Here is a 17816-nt window from a genome sequence, read left to right as displayed (position 1 = left end):
GGCTGCAGTGTAAATCCCACTGTGTCACTCCCCTGCTGAAAACCCTCCAATCTTGCACTGCCCTTGGAATAATAAAGTCCAAATGGGTTCCACACGGCCTGTGAGGCCCTGCATGAGCTGGGCACACAGTAGGCTATCAGCCAGGCCATCTCATGCTGCTCTCCATCTTGCCCTCTGTTTTGTGATGTTGGATTTCTCTCTGGAACAGGCATTTTAACGTGATGTTTCCTCTGTCTGGGATGACATTCCCCTCTCTCTGCCTCCCAATGACCATTCATCTTTCACATCTCAGCTTAAACACCAGATCCTCAGAGAAGCTTTTAGTGACTCTCCAGTGTACTCGATGTCTTCCTCACTTAGTGCTTCTTCATAGCTCTTTACACACTAATGATTATTTACTTAATTATTCATATTTTCAAATGTCTATCTCCTCACCATATTATATATTCTACAAGACCAAGAACTGCTTCATTTATCCACAGTGCCTAGCTAAGGTTGGGCACACAGTAGGCTGTCAATAAATATCTGCTGGTTGACAAAGACGAAATGGTTTTACATGAACAGAATGGAATTAAGAATGTTAAAAGTTGTGTGTTTGCAGAGAATATGTTTTTCTGCAAAAAAAAAAAAACAATTATGTAATGGGTTATGAAAAAGAATCATAATCTTTTGCCTATTTGGGACATATAAGTAAAACTGCCTAGGTAAGATAAAGAATGCTAACTACAACATAGTTACATGGTATAAACCAAAGACTGCCCTACCTCTTCAGTTATTCAACGGAGAGATCAAGCTGTGTAACCAAATTTTTGTTGAAAAGGAAGTCAAGGAGAAAATCAGCCTTATTTCCTCCATGAAGACACAGTTATTGACTGATATTACAAGACAACTGACCATATTAAGTGTCGTTAAACAAGTCTACACTAGCTGTGTGTGTTGATAGGTTAGTACAGCTTTCCAAAAATATCATTTGCTTTACTTTAATTAATAGAACCCAACCCATTAAGGAAACATGTATCAAAGGGAAGCCTGTGATTAATAACTTCTGACATGTCTCTATTTATATTCTACTTTTCTTTTTATTACTATAACAACAACAGAAAAGTGTTGTTAAGAGAAGAGTAAACTTTTTACTTGGAGCACATTTTTAAAAGTAGTAACAAAAGCTAACATTTTCATCAAGACAAATTTTAAAAGTATTATCACACAAAAGGATAGTTTATAAGACAGAAATAGTTTTACAAAATCATGTAAACTTACAAGATTTAGAAAAAGGCAACAAAAAGGGGCAACTTACGATTCACACTTCCTTGCAAAGTGCCTGTTAACTTGCCACCCTGACTTCATCAATTCTGACAATATGAAACTGAAAAGATGAGGTGACAACTGTTTTCAAAGCTGGGAATGGATTCAACAAGCTTACACACCGTAAAAGAAAAGAAGGAATTCGGAAACAGTATATAAATTTATCATACAGTCACAGAAAGTTAGAAAAGAAATGGAAGTAGTAATTTAAAAAAGAAAAACCACTATTTTAGCCAAGTCTTTCAGAAAAAGAGAGTCAAAACAAAGGATCATTTTGATTTTAATTACGAGTTTCTGGAATTGCGAAATCCACAATATGGAGATACTTTTTATTCCCATTTCTGCAACTAAGTTCAATTCACTAGTTTTCACAGGAATGATATTCTTCTACGTATATGACTACTCCATAACGGGCCACGCAGGCCACCGCCCACAAGAGAACTGGTGTGTTAGTCATACACACAGATTCACTTAGTCACGCATGCAGTGGACTGGTTGTACTGATGCTACCTTGCCTGGCCTAGAAATCCCCAGAAGAAATTCAGACTGCCCTCTATCAAATCCTCAGTAATTAGGTACACCAGTGAACAAGTATACCCTTCAATATTTGGAGATATCCACATTCTTCTTTTTAAAAAAACAAATATATAAAGGAAAGAATCAATAAATATTTTAAAAACTGAATTGCTATAACATTTTAGAGACATACTGATGATATGAACAATGTGTTTATATCAATTCAAGATAAACAAAGGAAATACTCAATGGCATCCTCTACAGTTTATAATCCAGACACAGGGATTATTGTTCGTCACTGATGTTTCTATAGCCAAAATAAATTGCTGATTAACAACTGTAAAAAGTGTGTAAATAAAGTAAAACATAACAAACTTGGACTTTATTGAACTTTCCTCCAATGTTTGTGAAGGTGTGAACAACATCTTGTTACACACAGCAACCGAGCACATACAAAGGACATTTTGCATAAAAATAACATAAAACTTACAGCAAGGTTAGTATGATATTAAATTTTCTCACAATACGTAGCTATATAAGGTGAAGTTTTATACTGTAAACATATGATTAAAATATATCTAAGTAAGTTGAAGTACTAAGAAAATTATAAATCAAAGGCTATTCAAGCATAAACAGGAATTTGAAAATTAAAATGTACAAAAATTTAAAATGCTTAATTATAAATAACTCTTTTCTGTGAATTCAACTCCCCCAATATGATTTTATTCATTTATTTCGAGAAACAAAATGTAAATGAGCACAATACTTTTGCATTCATTTCTTAATAACACTGAAAAATCATGCTATAATATTTTTAAGATATTTATTAGGTTTTTTAGTGGGTCAAATTATGTCATCAATCAATACAGCACTGTACAACTTACCTCCAAAGTCAAGCATAAAAATCCTTCTCTAGGGCTTTGACTACTTTAGATCAGCATCCAATTACCTTAAATCACCGCAGAACCAAAATATAATAAACCTCTACACTGTTTTTGATGTGTTTTTTTCAAATCATTTTAAAATTTACTGATTAATAAATAAAGCCATATTTTGTCCTCTCACAGACTCCTAAAGGAAAACAAAGTCCAAATTCCAAACAATGCACGGCTCTTTATAACTGTCAATTTCATTTTCCAATTAAAATAATATGTTTGCAGGATTTTACATTTCATAGTATTATGTTTCATGATAGAAACTAGGAACACTGACATTTTTCCACTTAAAATAGAAGTGACAAACAAGCTACCAAAAAATTCAACCTCGGCTTTCAATGTAACAAATTACTCACATAAAAATTAACAAAAATTCTTTCTATATTTAATCAAACATAGTAAGTCAGACACTAACTTTAAGGATTCTAACGGTTGAATTAAAGGCAGAGAATTAAAATTACAATGATCACACGTAAACCTGAATGGTGATATTTCGAGGGCCCTAATTGTAAGTTCTAAAACCCAACCTTTCAAATAATTTGTCCTGGTAGCTCTGCAGTGGATCTTTCTTTTTTAAATCTTTCAGACTTTTTACCTACTGTGTGTTTCTCAATATAATAAAAATAAAATAGGTCAGCATAAAAGCAAACTATTTTGGGAAGTCAGATGAATCACATGAATTTAGGAGAAAATTAAAAGATCTAAATCATCCCTGCATTCAAGACTACAGTTTGTCAACAGAAGCTCAATCAAACTAACACCAAAATGTGCACATCTCAACTTCAGCAGTAATTTGAGAATAAATTCTCATTATTCTTTCAACTCACGAAGAAAAAAAGGTTTAAAAAGTATTTGAGTAAATGTTGCCTTTTGTAAGTATATTTTACCATAACCACCGAGTTTGAATGGGAATTTAACTTAGACCCTAGTTAATTTTTCCACAAAGTTATCTGTTTCATGTAAAAATTAATGAATGCTTTTGAAATGGCTACATTTTATTTAACCCACATAGTAATAAAATCAAAGCTATAAATTTTTAAGTGCCAGTAGCCAGCAAAACAATTTCAAAGGCATCCTTATGGCTTTAAAATGAAAAATTGGAAAGTAGATTAAAGGATAATTAGAATTGGATGAAGTAAACCAATAATTTTATTTGGTAGAAACGATACCAGATATTGCAGAAGTAGGATCTACACAGCACCTTGTGTTTCCGTGAGGGCATCACCAAGAAAGAGCCATTAGGAAGGAAGCAGCACCGACTCATCTGGCGGCCTGGACAGCACAGAACTGCCCAGAACCAGGAAGCAGGCAGGAAGAGGTCCCCCGGCAGCCAAGGGACACGGTGACATCAGTGTGCTAACAGATCCATACATTTCACACCGGAAGATCCACACACTACATGCTAAAGAATCCGTACACTACACTCAAGGCCCACCCCTCCTCCTGTGCCAGCTCTAAAGGCTCGGGCAGCCCTGCACGGCCCCCATCCACAGCTTACTTGAAGCACGAAACGGAGGAGTGAGACTGAGGTATTTATATAATGTATCACACCAACGGTGGCAAAAAGTCACAATTAACAGTAAAGGAAACCAAAAAACAAAAACAGCAGTCAAGAGCCCAAAAAGCTGGAAATAACACCTACATATGCCAAGACTTTCTGAGGCATATCATACTACAGTGTAGTAATTTATAAATTATGATTCTGAATTATATTCAAAACACTTATGAATAACATAGGAAATGAATTTAATGTTTTAAGTTCCCCCCTAAAATACTTAAAATAGGGGGAGAAAACTTTGATTTATACAAAAGTTTACTTTGCGGGGATCATTTACATAAACCACCATTCCTTGGAGAATTTTACAATTGTGTATACAGATGTTATTGATTATAAAAATCAAGTGAACTCTGCACAGCAGCCTTCTGGCAAAAGCTGGGGAGCCACGCGCTCCCAGAGAGGAGCTGCTCAGCAGGGCGTGACTGGGACCCTAAGAAAACCTGAGGGCTGAACACTGTGTGCAGCCTTAGTCCAATTCAAATGAATCCAAGGCAAGCCCCGCGCCTGAACATGAACTGGGCACAAGGCTTTGAGCGTTTCATCCCATGACGACCCTGTGAATCCCGCACTATCCCATTCTACAGGAATCTGAGACTACGAGCTCAAAGCCCCGACGGGCAGCGGAGCACCCAAGTTCCCCCAGGTCTGTGAGCTGCACGATATTATGCGGGGACAAATGTGTCAAATATTTAATTGCACAATTCATCTTTCTGAGATGCCACAAATAAAAATATTTATAATCTACTGAATCCCACTACCAAAAGCATTTACTAGTGGGAATCTTCATTTTCCAAAGGGAGCTCCTGGGGACACTGCGCCCAGGGTGTGACAGGGTGTTCCCCGCTGTGGGAAGAGAGGAAGCTGTATCGCTCTATTTGGAAAATGCTGGTTTCTTTTGGTAATTTATTCCTCAGGATCTTTAATTGTTCTTAGTCTTTGGCACCGTGGACCCTCCAAGTTTAGAAGGCGGTGAGTCTAAGTTGATCTCAGGTGGCCTCGACTGGGACAACAGGGCCCGGATCCACCGCCTCTCTCATTCTCCGGCAGGAGAGCCAGGGCTGGATCAGGCAGTGACGCCATGTTTGCAAGTGAGGAGAAGCATGCAAGAACTCTCAAGGAGCCTCTGCTTAATTTATAGGATTTTGTGTTGTTATTTTCTCTGTAATATTACAAGAAGCACATTCTTGTGAACTACTTTTAATACTAAAAATGAATCATATAGTGACAATACAGGAAACAGCTGCCCAAATATTCTCTGTAATATTCTTGAGTCCCAGGCCAACAGATATAATGGGAAAGAATCTTAATAACCATTTAATCAAATGTTTCAGTTATTACTGCCAAAAAACAATCAACAATAAACTCATATTAGCTATTAGACCCAGATGGAAATGAGTCTTTACTATAAAAAGCAACAAATTATCAGTTATAGTTTCAAAGTCATTTGAGTCCACTTAATAACATCAGTCTGATCCACTGTGCGCCCAATAAACTCTACTGGAGTTTATACCTCATTTGCATAGTTTCCATATTTATTTAAACAAACCTTACACTGCCAGCTAAATTCAAAGTAAGGAACAAAAATATATAAACATCAAGATTCCTAATGCTCTATCTCCTACTTTATAGACAAGACTGTTACAATCCAAATGTTAAAGGAAATACTGAAAGATATGAACATTAGATGAATTATCAACAGTACTCACGCATCATTTGAGCAAGTCATAAATTCTCCTTTTATTTTGGGATGCCATGAGCCGGTATGAAGCATTGCTGTGTGACCCTTAAAAAAATATTAAGGAAAAAAGATATTTAAGAAAGTTTAAAAAATAAACTAACCAGAAACTGATGTATGTGTAAAACTTTAGTCTTCCCCAAAGCACATTATTTTAATAACACACGGATATAATTTTATGTTTTTTTAAATATTTCATTTATTTACTTTTAGAGAGAGGGGAGGGGAGTGAGAAAGAGAGGGAGAGACGTGAGAGAGAAACATCTATCAGATGCCTCCCACTCGGGATGAACCCACAACCCAGGGATGTACCCTGACTGGGAATCAAACAGGTGACCTTTTGCTTTGCGGGTGATGCTCAAGCAACTGAGCCACACCAGTCAGGGCTTTATCTCAGTTTTATTTCATAAAATGCTTTGTTTATTCCACTTTGTTTATTTTCCCTTTGTTTAATTCACTGTGCAATATCCTCCACCCCACCCCTGCTGCCCAGGAATTAGGACAGTGCTTAGATGTAACAAGATCTAAAAAAAGGAAATAGAGGGGGAAATGACAGCCTCTCTTTAAGAAAAGAAAGAGAAAGAGGCCCTTCTTTAAATATTCTTTTCTCGATGAAAAAAGCATTTAAAAGAATATAAAGTATTTACAAATAAACCAAGGCAAAAAAAAAAAAAGAAGGTTGAAGGTAAAAAAAACCCATGCCTCTTAAAAATGTGTCAACAATCTTGATTCTATAATACATCTGGGAGAATAAATATATGAGAAAAGGAAAGACATCTTTAAAATTATTCAGGAAGATATGCCTTACTAAGTATAACACATAAGATAATGTAAAAACACTTTAGTTAAAACCACGCAATATTGGTATAAGAACTGACATCAAGCCACATGAACCACAGAGTGCCTATCAAACATGAAGACTCTCTCTCTCTCTCTCTCTCTCTCTCTCTCTTCCCTCCTAGGTAGCAAAGTCAGCTACAGTGCTCTCATACAGTAAGTCAGGTTCAGATGAGGCAGAAAGGATCCTAATATTTTTACTGTAACAGTGTTAAGGTCTCATTCTGAAAGAGTCAAAAACAAAGCTATACTACAAGAAGCAAAATGTGCATATTAGAAGAAAAGTAACTGTGGTTCTATGGAAAGAATAAATTGGAACGGCAGTGCCCACATGTGGGCCTGGAGACCATCTCTAGTCCCAGTTGCCTACAATGCCTGAAGTAGCAGCTGGCCAACTCCTGGCATTCTGTTCGTGTTTCCAGGATACAAACAGGGACCAGAACCTCTTCTGCAGCAGAGGGGAACAGGTCATATTTACTTAGAGCGCCAGGCAATACTTATTTAAGTAAGTGTAATATAAACTGAGATTGAAGGAATGAGAAGAAGCCAGTCATGTAAAAGTAGGAAAAAGTGCTTTCCAAGAGATGGAAAAGCGTATGAGAAGATGTGGGAAAAGAGCTGGGTGTGCTGGAGGAAATGAAAGAAGGCTAGTGGGCTACTGCACGGTGTGCAAGAGCGAGCACAAAATAAGTGGGTGTGCAAAGAAACAGGAGCCAGAATATGTAAGTTGTTATAGTCTGTGTAAAGAGGTTAGAAAGCCAACAGAGTTGTTTTTAGAAGTATATTTTTAAAGGACTGTACTGATTGCTAATGAGGCAAGAGTAAAAGTATTAAGACTACTAACAGATCTGTTACAGTGCATAATAATTTGATCTAGAGGCATGAGAGAATGTTCACTCACATAAGAATAGTAGTGGTGAAAAGAGGAAAGTGGACAGATTTGAGATGTACCATATTTTGCTGTGTATAATATGCACTATTTTGCCCAAATTTTTGAGGGGAAAAAAAGGATTATTTTTAATCCTTAAATATGGGTAATGCCTGAAATACCTTGTATATGTTTTTGTGTTTTGTAATTTTTTGTTACATAAAACTTCTTGTACCATAGTATGTTCAAAAATAAATACTAAAATTCCTTTATAATACAAAAAACAAGTATCTAAATATAAATATATAAATACTTGAATTAAATATTAAAACGCAAGGTTTTTTTCCTTAAAGTTGGGGCCAAAAATGTGGGTACTCACTACACACAGGAGCACAGTATGCACGGCAAAATCTGGTATTTTGGATTGAACAGACAGGACTTCATAGTGGACTAAATCTGTGTGGTGGGAGAGGAAGGGTTTGGGGGTTATGGTTGTTGGAGTATTTGAGGATGACTCCCAACTGTATAGCTTTAGCAATTAGAAAACAAGTTGATAACAATTAAAGTGGGCAGTAAGAATCAAGATTTCCCCGCTGGATCTGTATCATGTTTGAAACGCCTATGATCTGCAAATGGAAATGCCAAGGTGGTAGTTGAAGATACAACTCTTGAACTCAGGAGAGGAAAATGGAATCTCATGGATAAAATGGTGCCACCCTTCCCCCAAAAAAAGATATATTCACATTCTAATCACCAGAACCTGTGTATGTGACCTTACATGGAAAAACAGTATTTGAAGATATAATTAAGAATCTCAAGATCACTCCGCATCATCCAGGTGAGCCCTAAATCCAATGACAAGTATGCTTATGAGACAGAAAAGACAACATAATAAAGTATAAGGCCCTGTGAAGAGCAGGCAGGGACTGGAGCTATGCAGCACAAGCCAAGGAACGCCTGGAGTCCCCAGAAGCTGGAAGAAAAAAGGAAGGATTCCCAGAGAGCCACTAGAGGAAACGTGGCTGCGAGAACACCCTGATGTCGAGAAATTTTGGCTTCCGGCCAACATGGAGGCTATAGGTAGGTATGCTTCACTTCCTCCTGCAACCAAAAAGAATGATAACAACCATTTAAAAATAAAAAACAACCAGAACTGCCAGAAAATTGAACTGCATGGAAGTCCAACAACCAAGGAGTTAAAGAACATTCAGCCAGACTGGTAGCAGGGGCAAAGACCAGCAGCCAGGGTAGAGAGGACGTGCAACAAGGTAGCAGCTGGCAGGCTGGGGTGGGCAAGGCAGTGGCTGTCAGACAAGGCCGTCCCACAATCACGTGTGCATAAGCCAGGAGGAACAACTGGGGAGCGAGACAGACGGCCCAACCCAGGGTTCCAGAGTGGGAAATTAAAGCCTCAAAACCCCTGGCTTTTGTTGCAGCAGTAGGACAAACTCCCAGTTTCACAGGAGAGTACACTTGAGGGGCCCAGAGGATCCTAGGAAGTACACAAGCCCACCTACCTGGGAATCAGCACCTGAAAGGGCACAATCCACTTGTGAGAAGTGAGGGAAGTAACTGAAAGCAGGGCAAGAGCCAAGCAAGATTGCAAAATAGAGGAAAAAATGAAGACTGTGCAAAGTGAAATAAAGAAAAATATACAGGGAACTAACAGTGAAGGGAAGGAACAGGAACTCAAATCAAAGACTTGGAACAGAAGGAAGAAATAAACATTCAACCAGAACAGAATGAAGAAACAAGAATTCAAAAAAAAAAAAAATGAGGAGAGGCTTAGGAACCTCTGGGACAACTTTAAATGTTCCAACATCCAAATCATCCAGAAGAGGAAGAGCAAGAAATTGAAAACTTATTTGAAAAAATAATGAAGGAGAACTTCCCCAATCTGGCAAAGGAAATAGATATGCAAGTTCAGGAAGCTCAGAGAGTCCCAAAGAAGCTGAATCCAAGGAGAAATACACCAAGACACACCATAATTAAATTACCCAAGATTAAAGATAAGGAGAGAATCTTAAAAGCAGCAAGAGAAAAGGAAAGTTACCTACAAAGGAGTTCCCATAAGACTATCAGCTGATTTCTCAAAAGAAACCTACACGCAAGAAGGGGCTGGAAAGAAGTATTCAAAGTCATGAAAGAAAAGGACCTACACCCAAGATTACTCTCTCCAGCAAAGCTATCATCTAGAATGGAAGGGCAGATAAAGTGCTTCCCAGATAAAGTCAAGTTAAAGGAGTTCATCATCACCAAATGTTTATTATATGAAATGTTAATGGGACTTATCTAAGAAAAAGAGGATCTAAACTATGAACAGTAAAATGACAACAAACTCACAACTATGAACAACTGAACTTAAAAAAAAACAAAAACAAAAACAAAGGAAACTAGACCAGGAACAGAATCACAGACACAGAGATCACATGGAGGGAGATTAGTGGGGAGGGGGAGAGGGGAGAATGAGGGAAAAGGTACAGGGAGTAAGAAGCATAACTGGTAGGTACAAAATAGACAGGGGGAGGTTAAGAATAGTATAGGAAAAGCAAAAGCCAAAGAACTTATATGTACGACCCATGGACATGAACTAAGGGCTGAGGGAGAATACTGGTGGGAGGGGGTGGTAGGGCAGAGGGGGAGAATGGGGAGAAAAAAAATGGGACAACTATAATAGCATAATCAATAAAATATACTTAAAAAACTAAAAAAGAAAATACGCTGATTTTGGAATTCTGACCTCCAGAATTGGGAAAGTATAAATTTGTGCTGTTTTAAGCCACCAAGTACACAGTACTTTATTACAGTACTAATTCTAAGAAACTAATACATACTCTCAGTCTAAGGACCAGAAAAGCTGTAAATAAATACAGAATTTTAGTTAATATATTTGTTTCTTTTTCACAGAGGTATGCATTAACAATTCTGTAACTTCTTTCAGTATAATGAAGAATTAAGGAAAAAAAGAAAGTATGTTGAGAACAAAGGGAGTCAAGCTTTTCACTGCTGGGTAAGAGTTACAAAAGTGAAAAGAGTGCACTCCGCAAGTTCAACTTATACTACAAAGTGACAATAATCAAAAAAGCCTATTAGCAGGAAAACAGACTTACAGATCAATGGAACAGAATTGAGAGCCCTGAAATAAATCCACATGTATATGGGCAAATAATTTTCAACAAAGGAGCCAAAAACATACAATGGAGAGAAAAAAAAGAAAGCTTCTTCAATTAATGGTGCTGGGAAATTTGGAAAGCCACAAGCAATTTGTCCCAATGTACAAAAATTAAGTCAAAATGGATCAAAGGCCTAAATATAAGACATGAAACAATAATTACATAGAAAAAATCATGGGTACTAAACTTATGGTCCTTGGTCTTACAGAGGATTTAATGAATTTGACCCCAAACACAAGGGAAGTAAAAGCAGAAATAAATGAATGGGACTACATCAAACTTAAAAGCTTCTGCACATCAACAGAAACCGCCAACAAAACAAAAAGGCCACCAACCAAATGGGAGATGATATTTGTACACTAAAGCTCCAACAAGGGGCTACTATGCCCAATATATAAAGAACTCATACAACTCAACACCTAACAAATAAACCAATTAAAAATGGGCATTGGACCTGAATAGACACTTCTTCCAAGAAGACAATCAAATGGCCAACAGCTATACGAAAAGATGCTCAACTTCACTAGCTATTACGGAAGTCCGAACCAAAACCACGATGAGCTACCACCTCACACCTGTCAGAATGGCTATTATCAACAAGTGATAACAAGTGTTGGAGAGGTTGTAGAAAAAGGAACCCTACCTCATTCACTGCTGGTGGGAATGTAAACTGGTGCAGCCTCTATGGAAAACAGTATGGAGGCTCCTCAAAAAATTAAGAATAGAATTAGCATTTGACTCAGCAACTCCTCTCCTGGGTATCTACCCCAAAAATGTGAAAACATTTATTCACAAAGACATATGCACCCCTATGTTCATTGCAGCATTATTCATGGTGGCCAAGACATGGAGACAACCAAAGACCTTCAATAGATGACTGGATAAAGAAAATGTGGTAAATGCATATACAATGGAATACTACTCATCCATTAGAAAAGATGAAATATTGCCATTTGCAACAGCATGGATGGATCTTGAGAGTATCATGCTTAGCAAAGTAAGTCAGAGAGAAAAAGTAAGAACCACATGATTTCACGTACCTGTCAAATTAAAAACTGAAAGCAACAAAAGAAATAAGAAAAACAAATAAACAAAAACTCAGCCACAGACAACAGCATAGCGGTTACCAGAGGGAAGGGGGTTGGGAGAATAGTAAAGTGTAAAAAGGGGGTCAATATATGGTGACAGAAGATCTGACTTTGGGTGGTGGGCACACAGTGCAATATACAGACGATGTATCAAAGAACCATATACTTGAAACCTATATAATTTTATCAGACAAAGCCACCATAATAAAAAAGAGCATTCTCCAGCGGTTTTGAACACTTCAATAATCCAAGACATGCCCAGCCTTTAGGGACTTAGCTCCCAAATCGCCCTGGCTTCCTCAACCTTGCACACTGCTCTATACCTCTGCTCAACTCAGCTCCCTCCCCACCTCTGACATTTTAACTGACCTCTCTGCCTAGTCCTGGAACCTTCTGCACAGTCTGCTTACCTCCCAGGAAGTTCCTTCCTTACCATTTTCCTCTCCCATGACTAGACTCAGAAATTCTATGTATGGGTGCTGCCCAATTCAGTCCTTAGGGCCTCAATTCCTGTCCTTTGTCCTAACAGCAACCCAACAGCCAACCCAGCCTCCACAGGTCTTGAAGGCAGGCCCCAGAAAAGAAGGTCTTTTACTGATATTTGATTAGAGTTGAAACAGCACCTTGGAATATACAGGATATTTTAAGAGGACCTCTAGAGAATGATCCCTATTACAAAGAACATTAAGATAAAAGGACAGGTGGTCACCTTCACTGTTGAGTGCCCAGAATATGAATAAATAGTAGGGTAAACTCAAAGAAATCTAAAAGACTGTGAATGTTGTTTCTTGTTGGTAAAGATAGAAGCATGACAAAGGCAATGGGAATGTTAAGTGCCCTTGTGTTAAAACAGCAACCAAGATCAGTCATAACAAAAATGAAGTTCAACTAAGGATTCTTAAATGGATCTAAAAACAATCAGTACCATGGCTAACATTAGTGGAAAAAAGTTTAAAGTGACACCTACTATAGAACAGGTAGTGATTAAAACACTTCTTCACCAAATAAACTAGCTTTTCACTTTCTCCTTTGTCTAAACCAAAGCCCTCCTGAGGGGGAAGAAATCTCTTTATTTCACAGCCTTAACTACAAACAGCCTATAAGAAGGATTAAGCATCTATTTGTTCCTCATAAAACGCTATCCCTTGCAAATAGAAAGGACATTACTGATCCATGACCAATATTGGCTTCCTGTACACACACACACATACACACGTGTGCTGATCTGCACTAATCTGTCCAGACTCTTGTCGTTGCCCCTATGACAAAAGCTGCAAAAACAGGTGCCCTGCTGCAGTGCCATTTGTAGTCACTGAATGAGGTAAGGCTCTGTGACCCACAAATAACAAGTACCCATGTCTCCAGAATAATGAGCCAATTATGGAATGCAGCAGGGAATATACTATGAGCTTTGATCCAAAAGTTCTTCTTAACCAGAGTCCATTCATAGGCTTTCAGGAATCACTCAACTTCCTGAAACTGTCAGCAAAATTTTTATGTGTGTACACTTTTCTGGAGAAAATGTTCAAAGCTTTGATTTGCAAGTTGGCACACTTTTTCTCTAAAGGTCCCATTAGTAAGTATTTTAGGCTCTGTGGGCCACATGGTAGCTGCTGCACCCTCAACTCTTAACATTGCAACACAAAAGCAGCCACAGACAACAGTAAATGAATGGGCATGACTGCGTTCCAATAAAACGTTTATTTACAAAAACGGTGCAGGCTGGACCTGGCCCACAGGCCTCAGTTCGCCAAGGCCTGTTGTGTAATGCATCACATTCTTAGTCATTTCCTTCTATGAATCAAAGACTCTGAAGTCCAAGTCTTTCTAATTCCTGAGCAATTTTAAAATCCATTTAAACACATCAAAGAGATAAGTTCATTCTTCTTTGATCTACTCAACTCTAATGACCTCTTCCAAGATATTTCATGCAGGCCCAACTACAGCCAAGTCTTCCATTAACATACACGATTCCTTTGCTGAAACCATGAACTTCCAATACTTACTGATTTAACAAATAGTTATCACCTGATATGTTCCTGGCTATAGATACTCCATTTACTAGTCATACAACCTATCTTCCAGCTCTTTCCTTTTCTTTATTTTCAATATCCTAAACTTCAACCACTCTCTCAGCACACACCTGAATGTCCTTTTGCTCTACCTACAATGTACAACTTCTGTTCTGGAATCAGCTCCATCCTCCCCATCATGGTCTTCCATTCAACTATCCAGGCTGCTAAATGAGACCCAAGGACATCAAACGAACACACAGAATGATTGTTCCTACAAGTTTACATTCTATAGCTGTTAATGCTCCCACAATTCTTCCAGTCATTTTTCTCTCATAGCCATCAATTGCTATTCTAAATCTCTGCTATCCTACTGAAGGCCTCACTCCAACATCTGCAAACACAAAACTAGGAAATGACTCTGCCAGTAGATGGGGACACCTTCAACTTCCTACCTAAGGGCCACCACCTCTGAACATACCTGCAAACAAGCCCTTACTTACCCCCCTTTCTCCACCCCCCTCAGCACTAACTCTTGCTCTTGGGCTTGATCACAATCACTTCCACCTCCTCAGGAACTTTCATTCTTTCTTAATAGGGGTTTTTATTTTTTGTTTCTTATTGCAGAACTGTATTGTTTCTATTGCTGTATAATAAACTACCAAAAATGCTGGAACTTAAACCACCTCCACTTTATTAGCAAACAGTTTTTTAGGTCAGAAGTCCTATCACAGCGTGGCTGGACTCCCTGCTCAGTCTCTCAGGCTGAAGTCAGGATGTCAGGAGGGTTGCGTTCCTTTCCAGAGGCTCTGGGGAAAAATTTGATTCCAAGCCCACGCTGGTTGCTGGCAGAACCGAAGGTCCTTGTGGTTTTAGGACTGAGATGCCTGTTTCCTTGCTTCTGTCTGCTCAGAGCTGCTCTCGGTGTCTAGAAGCTCTGTGCCTGCCTTGCCACTTGGATTTCTCCATCTTTGAAGCCAGCAAATGAGAATGTCATGTTGAATCTGGATTAGACAAAAGCCAGACCCCAAAATCTCTACAAAACAATCCCTTCCTTATCTATGGCTCCTGTTGAAATGGATAAAGAGTAATATTCTTCTTGGAGGTCACCTGGTTTGCTTGAAAAGATCTGTCAATTTCTTGGTAAAAAAAAAAAAAAAAAAGATGAAGCAATTTCTTGGAAGAACCTTTAGGGTAACTGAATTCTCTGACTTTTTTGTCTTTCTGAGGTTTTAGCCAAAGGTTATACATACAGCCACACCCTTGGCTTTTTCTCTATCTCACACTTTCAGAAGCAATTTCTTCAATGTAACAATCTTTGCCATCTGTACAGGATCAAAATGAAATAAATCATCTACTCTTGGTTCCCTTTTAATAAGACTTCTTTCAATTTATCTTTCTTCTCTCACAGTTTATTATAAGAAGCAAAGAGATACTGGACAGTACCTTCAACGGCTTCCTTGGAAGTCTCCTTAGCTATTTTTCCAGCTTCATCACTCAAATTCTGCTTCCATCTTCAAAGCCAGCGACAGAGAATATCCCTCCGGTCCCACACTTCAAATCTCTTCTGCCAGGAAGAGCTCGATGTCTTTTAAGGGCCCAGCTGATTAGGCAGGTCCACTGAGGATACGCCTCCTTTCCTCAAGTCAGTGGCACCCTTCAACATAACCTAACCACAGGAGTATGTCACCTCATCAGGTGCCCAACCACACCCAAGGGGAGGGGCAGGGAGACTCGGGGGACATTCTGAATTCTGTCTACAGCAAGGACTATGGCTGTAGCAATTCTGAAACTACTCTCTACCTATTGTGACACTGAACAAATTAGTTAATATGATGATGATGTTGGGAGCCAAATTTCTCACTGTTGGAGATGTAAAATACAAATGTGGAATGGTTAAATGCTAGGAAGTTGAATTAGAATTTGATGTATCAGTGTAAAATTATGATTGTTTAAATGCATTTTATTTTTATTAATTGGTTGGTTGATCTCCCCACTGCAGCTCTGCCTCCTGAAATAGTCTAGAAGCAAAGATACCTCAGCAGCAATGAACATATCCAGTGCCCAGATCCTGATTTATAAACAGAACTCCCTATTAAAAGGAGCCGTGAATCACTAGGAGAATGGGTAACGTCAGAGCAGGAAAAGTACAAAATGAGCTTGGAACATTTTGTTGTGCCAGAAAGTAAGAAAGTACCCCAAAACGATGGGGATATATCAAAAGAAGAGAAACAAGTGTGAGGAAGTTTCTATTAGATAAAAAGATCTGGAAATATTCAGAAATTGGAAAGAAACATGATGTACTTGAAATCATTGCACTTTTTAGAGGTTGTATTTGCAGTTAAAACTATCAGTTGAAACTGCTTAAAGGAAGAAAAATATTACTAGATTCACAGTTTAAAATATTTTACTCTTTTGGAAACAGTATTTACTATTAAAACAACATAACTAATATATTTCACCTACAAATATAAGGGCAACTTTTTAGAGTAGCTGAGTATCAGAATAACTACATGCTCTAACTATACAAATAAAGCATTTGAAAACATTTCCCCCCCAAATTTCTTCGATAGCTTCGAATTTCCACAACTGAAGTGCGCTCTAAAAAGACGGTGAGCCTGTCCTCTCCCACTTCAGTCCGGTACAACCATGCGCCACTTAACAATGAGGACACGTGCTGAGAAACACGTTGTCAGGCAGTTTTGTCACTGTGCGCACAGCACAGGGTGCACTGACAGGAGCCGAGAAGGCAGAGCCGGCTCCACCCCTGGGCTGCCTGGTCTAGCCACTGCTCCCAGGCTGCAGCCCTGCACAGCAATGGATCAGGTCAGTATCAAATACTGTAGGCAACTCTAACACAACCGTAAGCAGTTGTATATCTAACCATGTCTAAACATAGAAATGGTACGGCAAAAATACAGTGTAAAAGATAAAAAAAAAAACCCCATCCCGGGGCCTCTCCTTCCACCCACAGCCGCCCGAGCTCGGCACTCGCACACAGCCCCACAAGTCTAGAGAACACAGAAAATACGACTCCGGGCACTAAGAGCAAAAGTCCTGGTGAGATCAGAAAAAATGCTCTCCAGATACATAAGGAAAAAAAAGACATATGCAAATTAAAAGGGTAATAGTGATTATATTTGGATAGTAGAATTATGAGTAATTTTTCTTCTTTATTTACTTTCCAAATTTTTGATAGTCAATAGGAATTACTGTTAGGAACCAAATACTTTCTTTTTAGAAGGAGTAAGTGTAATTACTCTCCCTGTAATGTATTGTGCTGCAGTATGTAACAGAGAAAAGCATTTCTGTAGCACTGCAATTACACTAAAAAAAATACATATCTATACATACACACACAAAAAATAATTTAAAGATTAGAGATACAAATTTAACAAGATAACAATTTGACAATATAATTAGAAAGCCTGTTTATACTCTAAGTACATAATGTTTTATCATAACAGATCAGATATATTTAATTATTTTCTTTAATAACCTATGAGTTGAATTTTCCAGTAAAGCCACAAGTTACTAATTGCTCCAGGAATCAGAAAAGAGGTTAAAAAGTTAAGGGAAAAAAAGTGTCCTATGAAATCCACTACTTTCAAATAATAATTCTTATATTTCCAAAACCCATCACTTAAGCCAAAGACAGCAGTTAAGATATCAGTAACATTTCCTAGACAAGTACATGATCAATTAATTATATTTGCTTCAGGAAAATGAAGAGAGTAAATACTAACCATGATTTTGAAATCAAAATGGAGATAGTATTAGGCAGATGGG

General features: G+C 38.1%; 1 protein-coding gene across 1 annotated transcript in view; it reads right to left on the bottom strand.

Annotated features, from left to right (window-relative positions):
• Positions 1 to 17816, bottom strand: part of WDR70 (WD repeat domain 70) — a 222567-nt gene that overhangs the window by 140300 nt on the left and 64451 nt on the right. Inside the window, exon 9 of the mRNA XM_054583951.1 lies at positions 6021 to 6097. Coding sequence (XP_054439926.1) covers positions 6021 to 6097 — 77 coding nt within the window. The remainder of the gene's footprint in view (positions 1 to 6020; positions 6098 to 17816) is intronic.

The sequence above is a fragment of the Pteronotus mesoamericanus genome, unplaced genomic scaffold (assembly GCF_021234165.1).
Source record: "Pteronotus mesoamericanus isolate MK-2021 breed Mesoamerican mustached bat unplaced genomic scaffold, CSHL_Meso_final contig_75, whole genome shotgun sequence".
Classification (NCBI taxonomy): Eukaryota; Metazoa; Chordata; class Mammalia; order Chiroptera; family Mormoopidae; genus Pteronotus; species Pteronotus mesoamericanus.
Note: the sequence above shows the minus strand (reverse complement) of the source record. Positions and strands in the feature narration are given on the sequence as shown.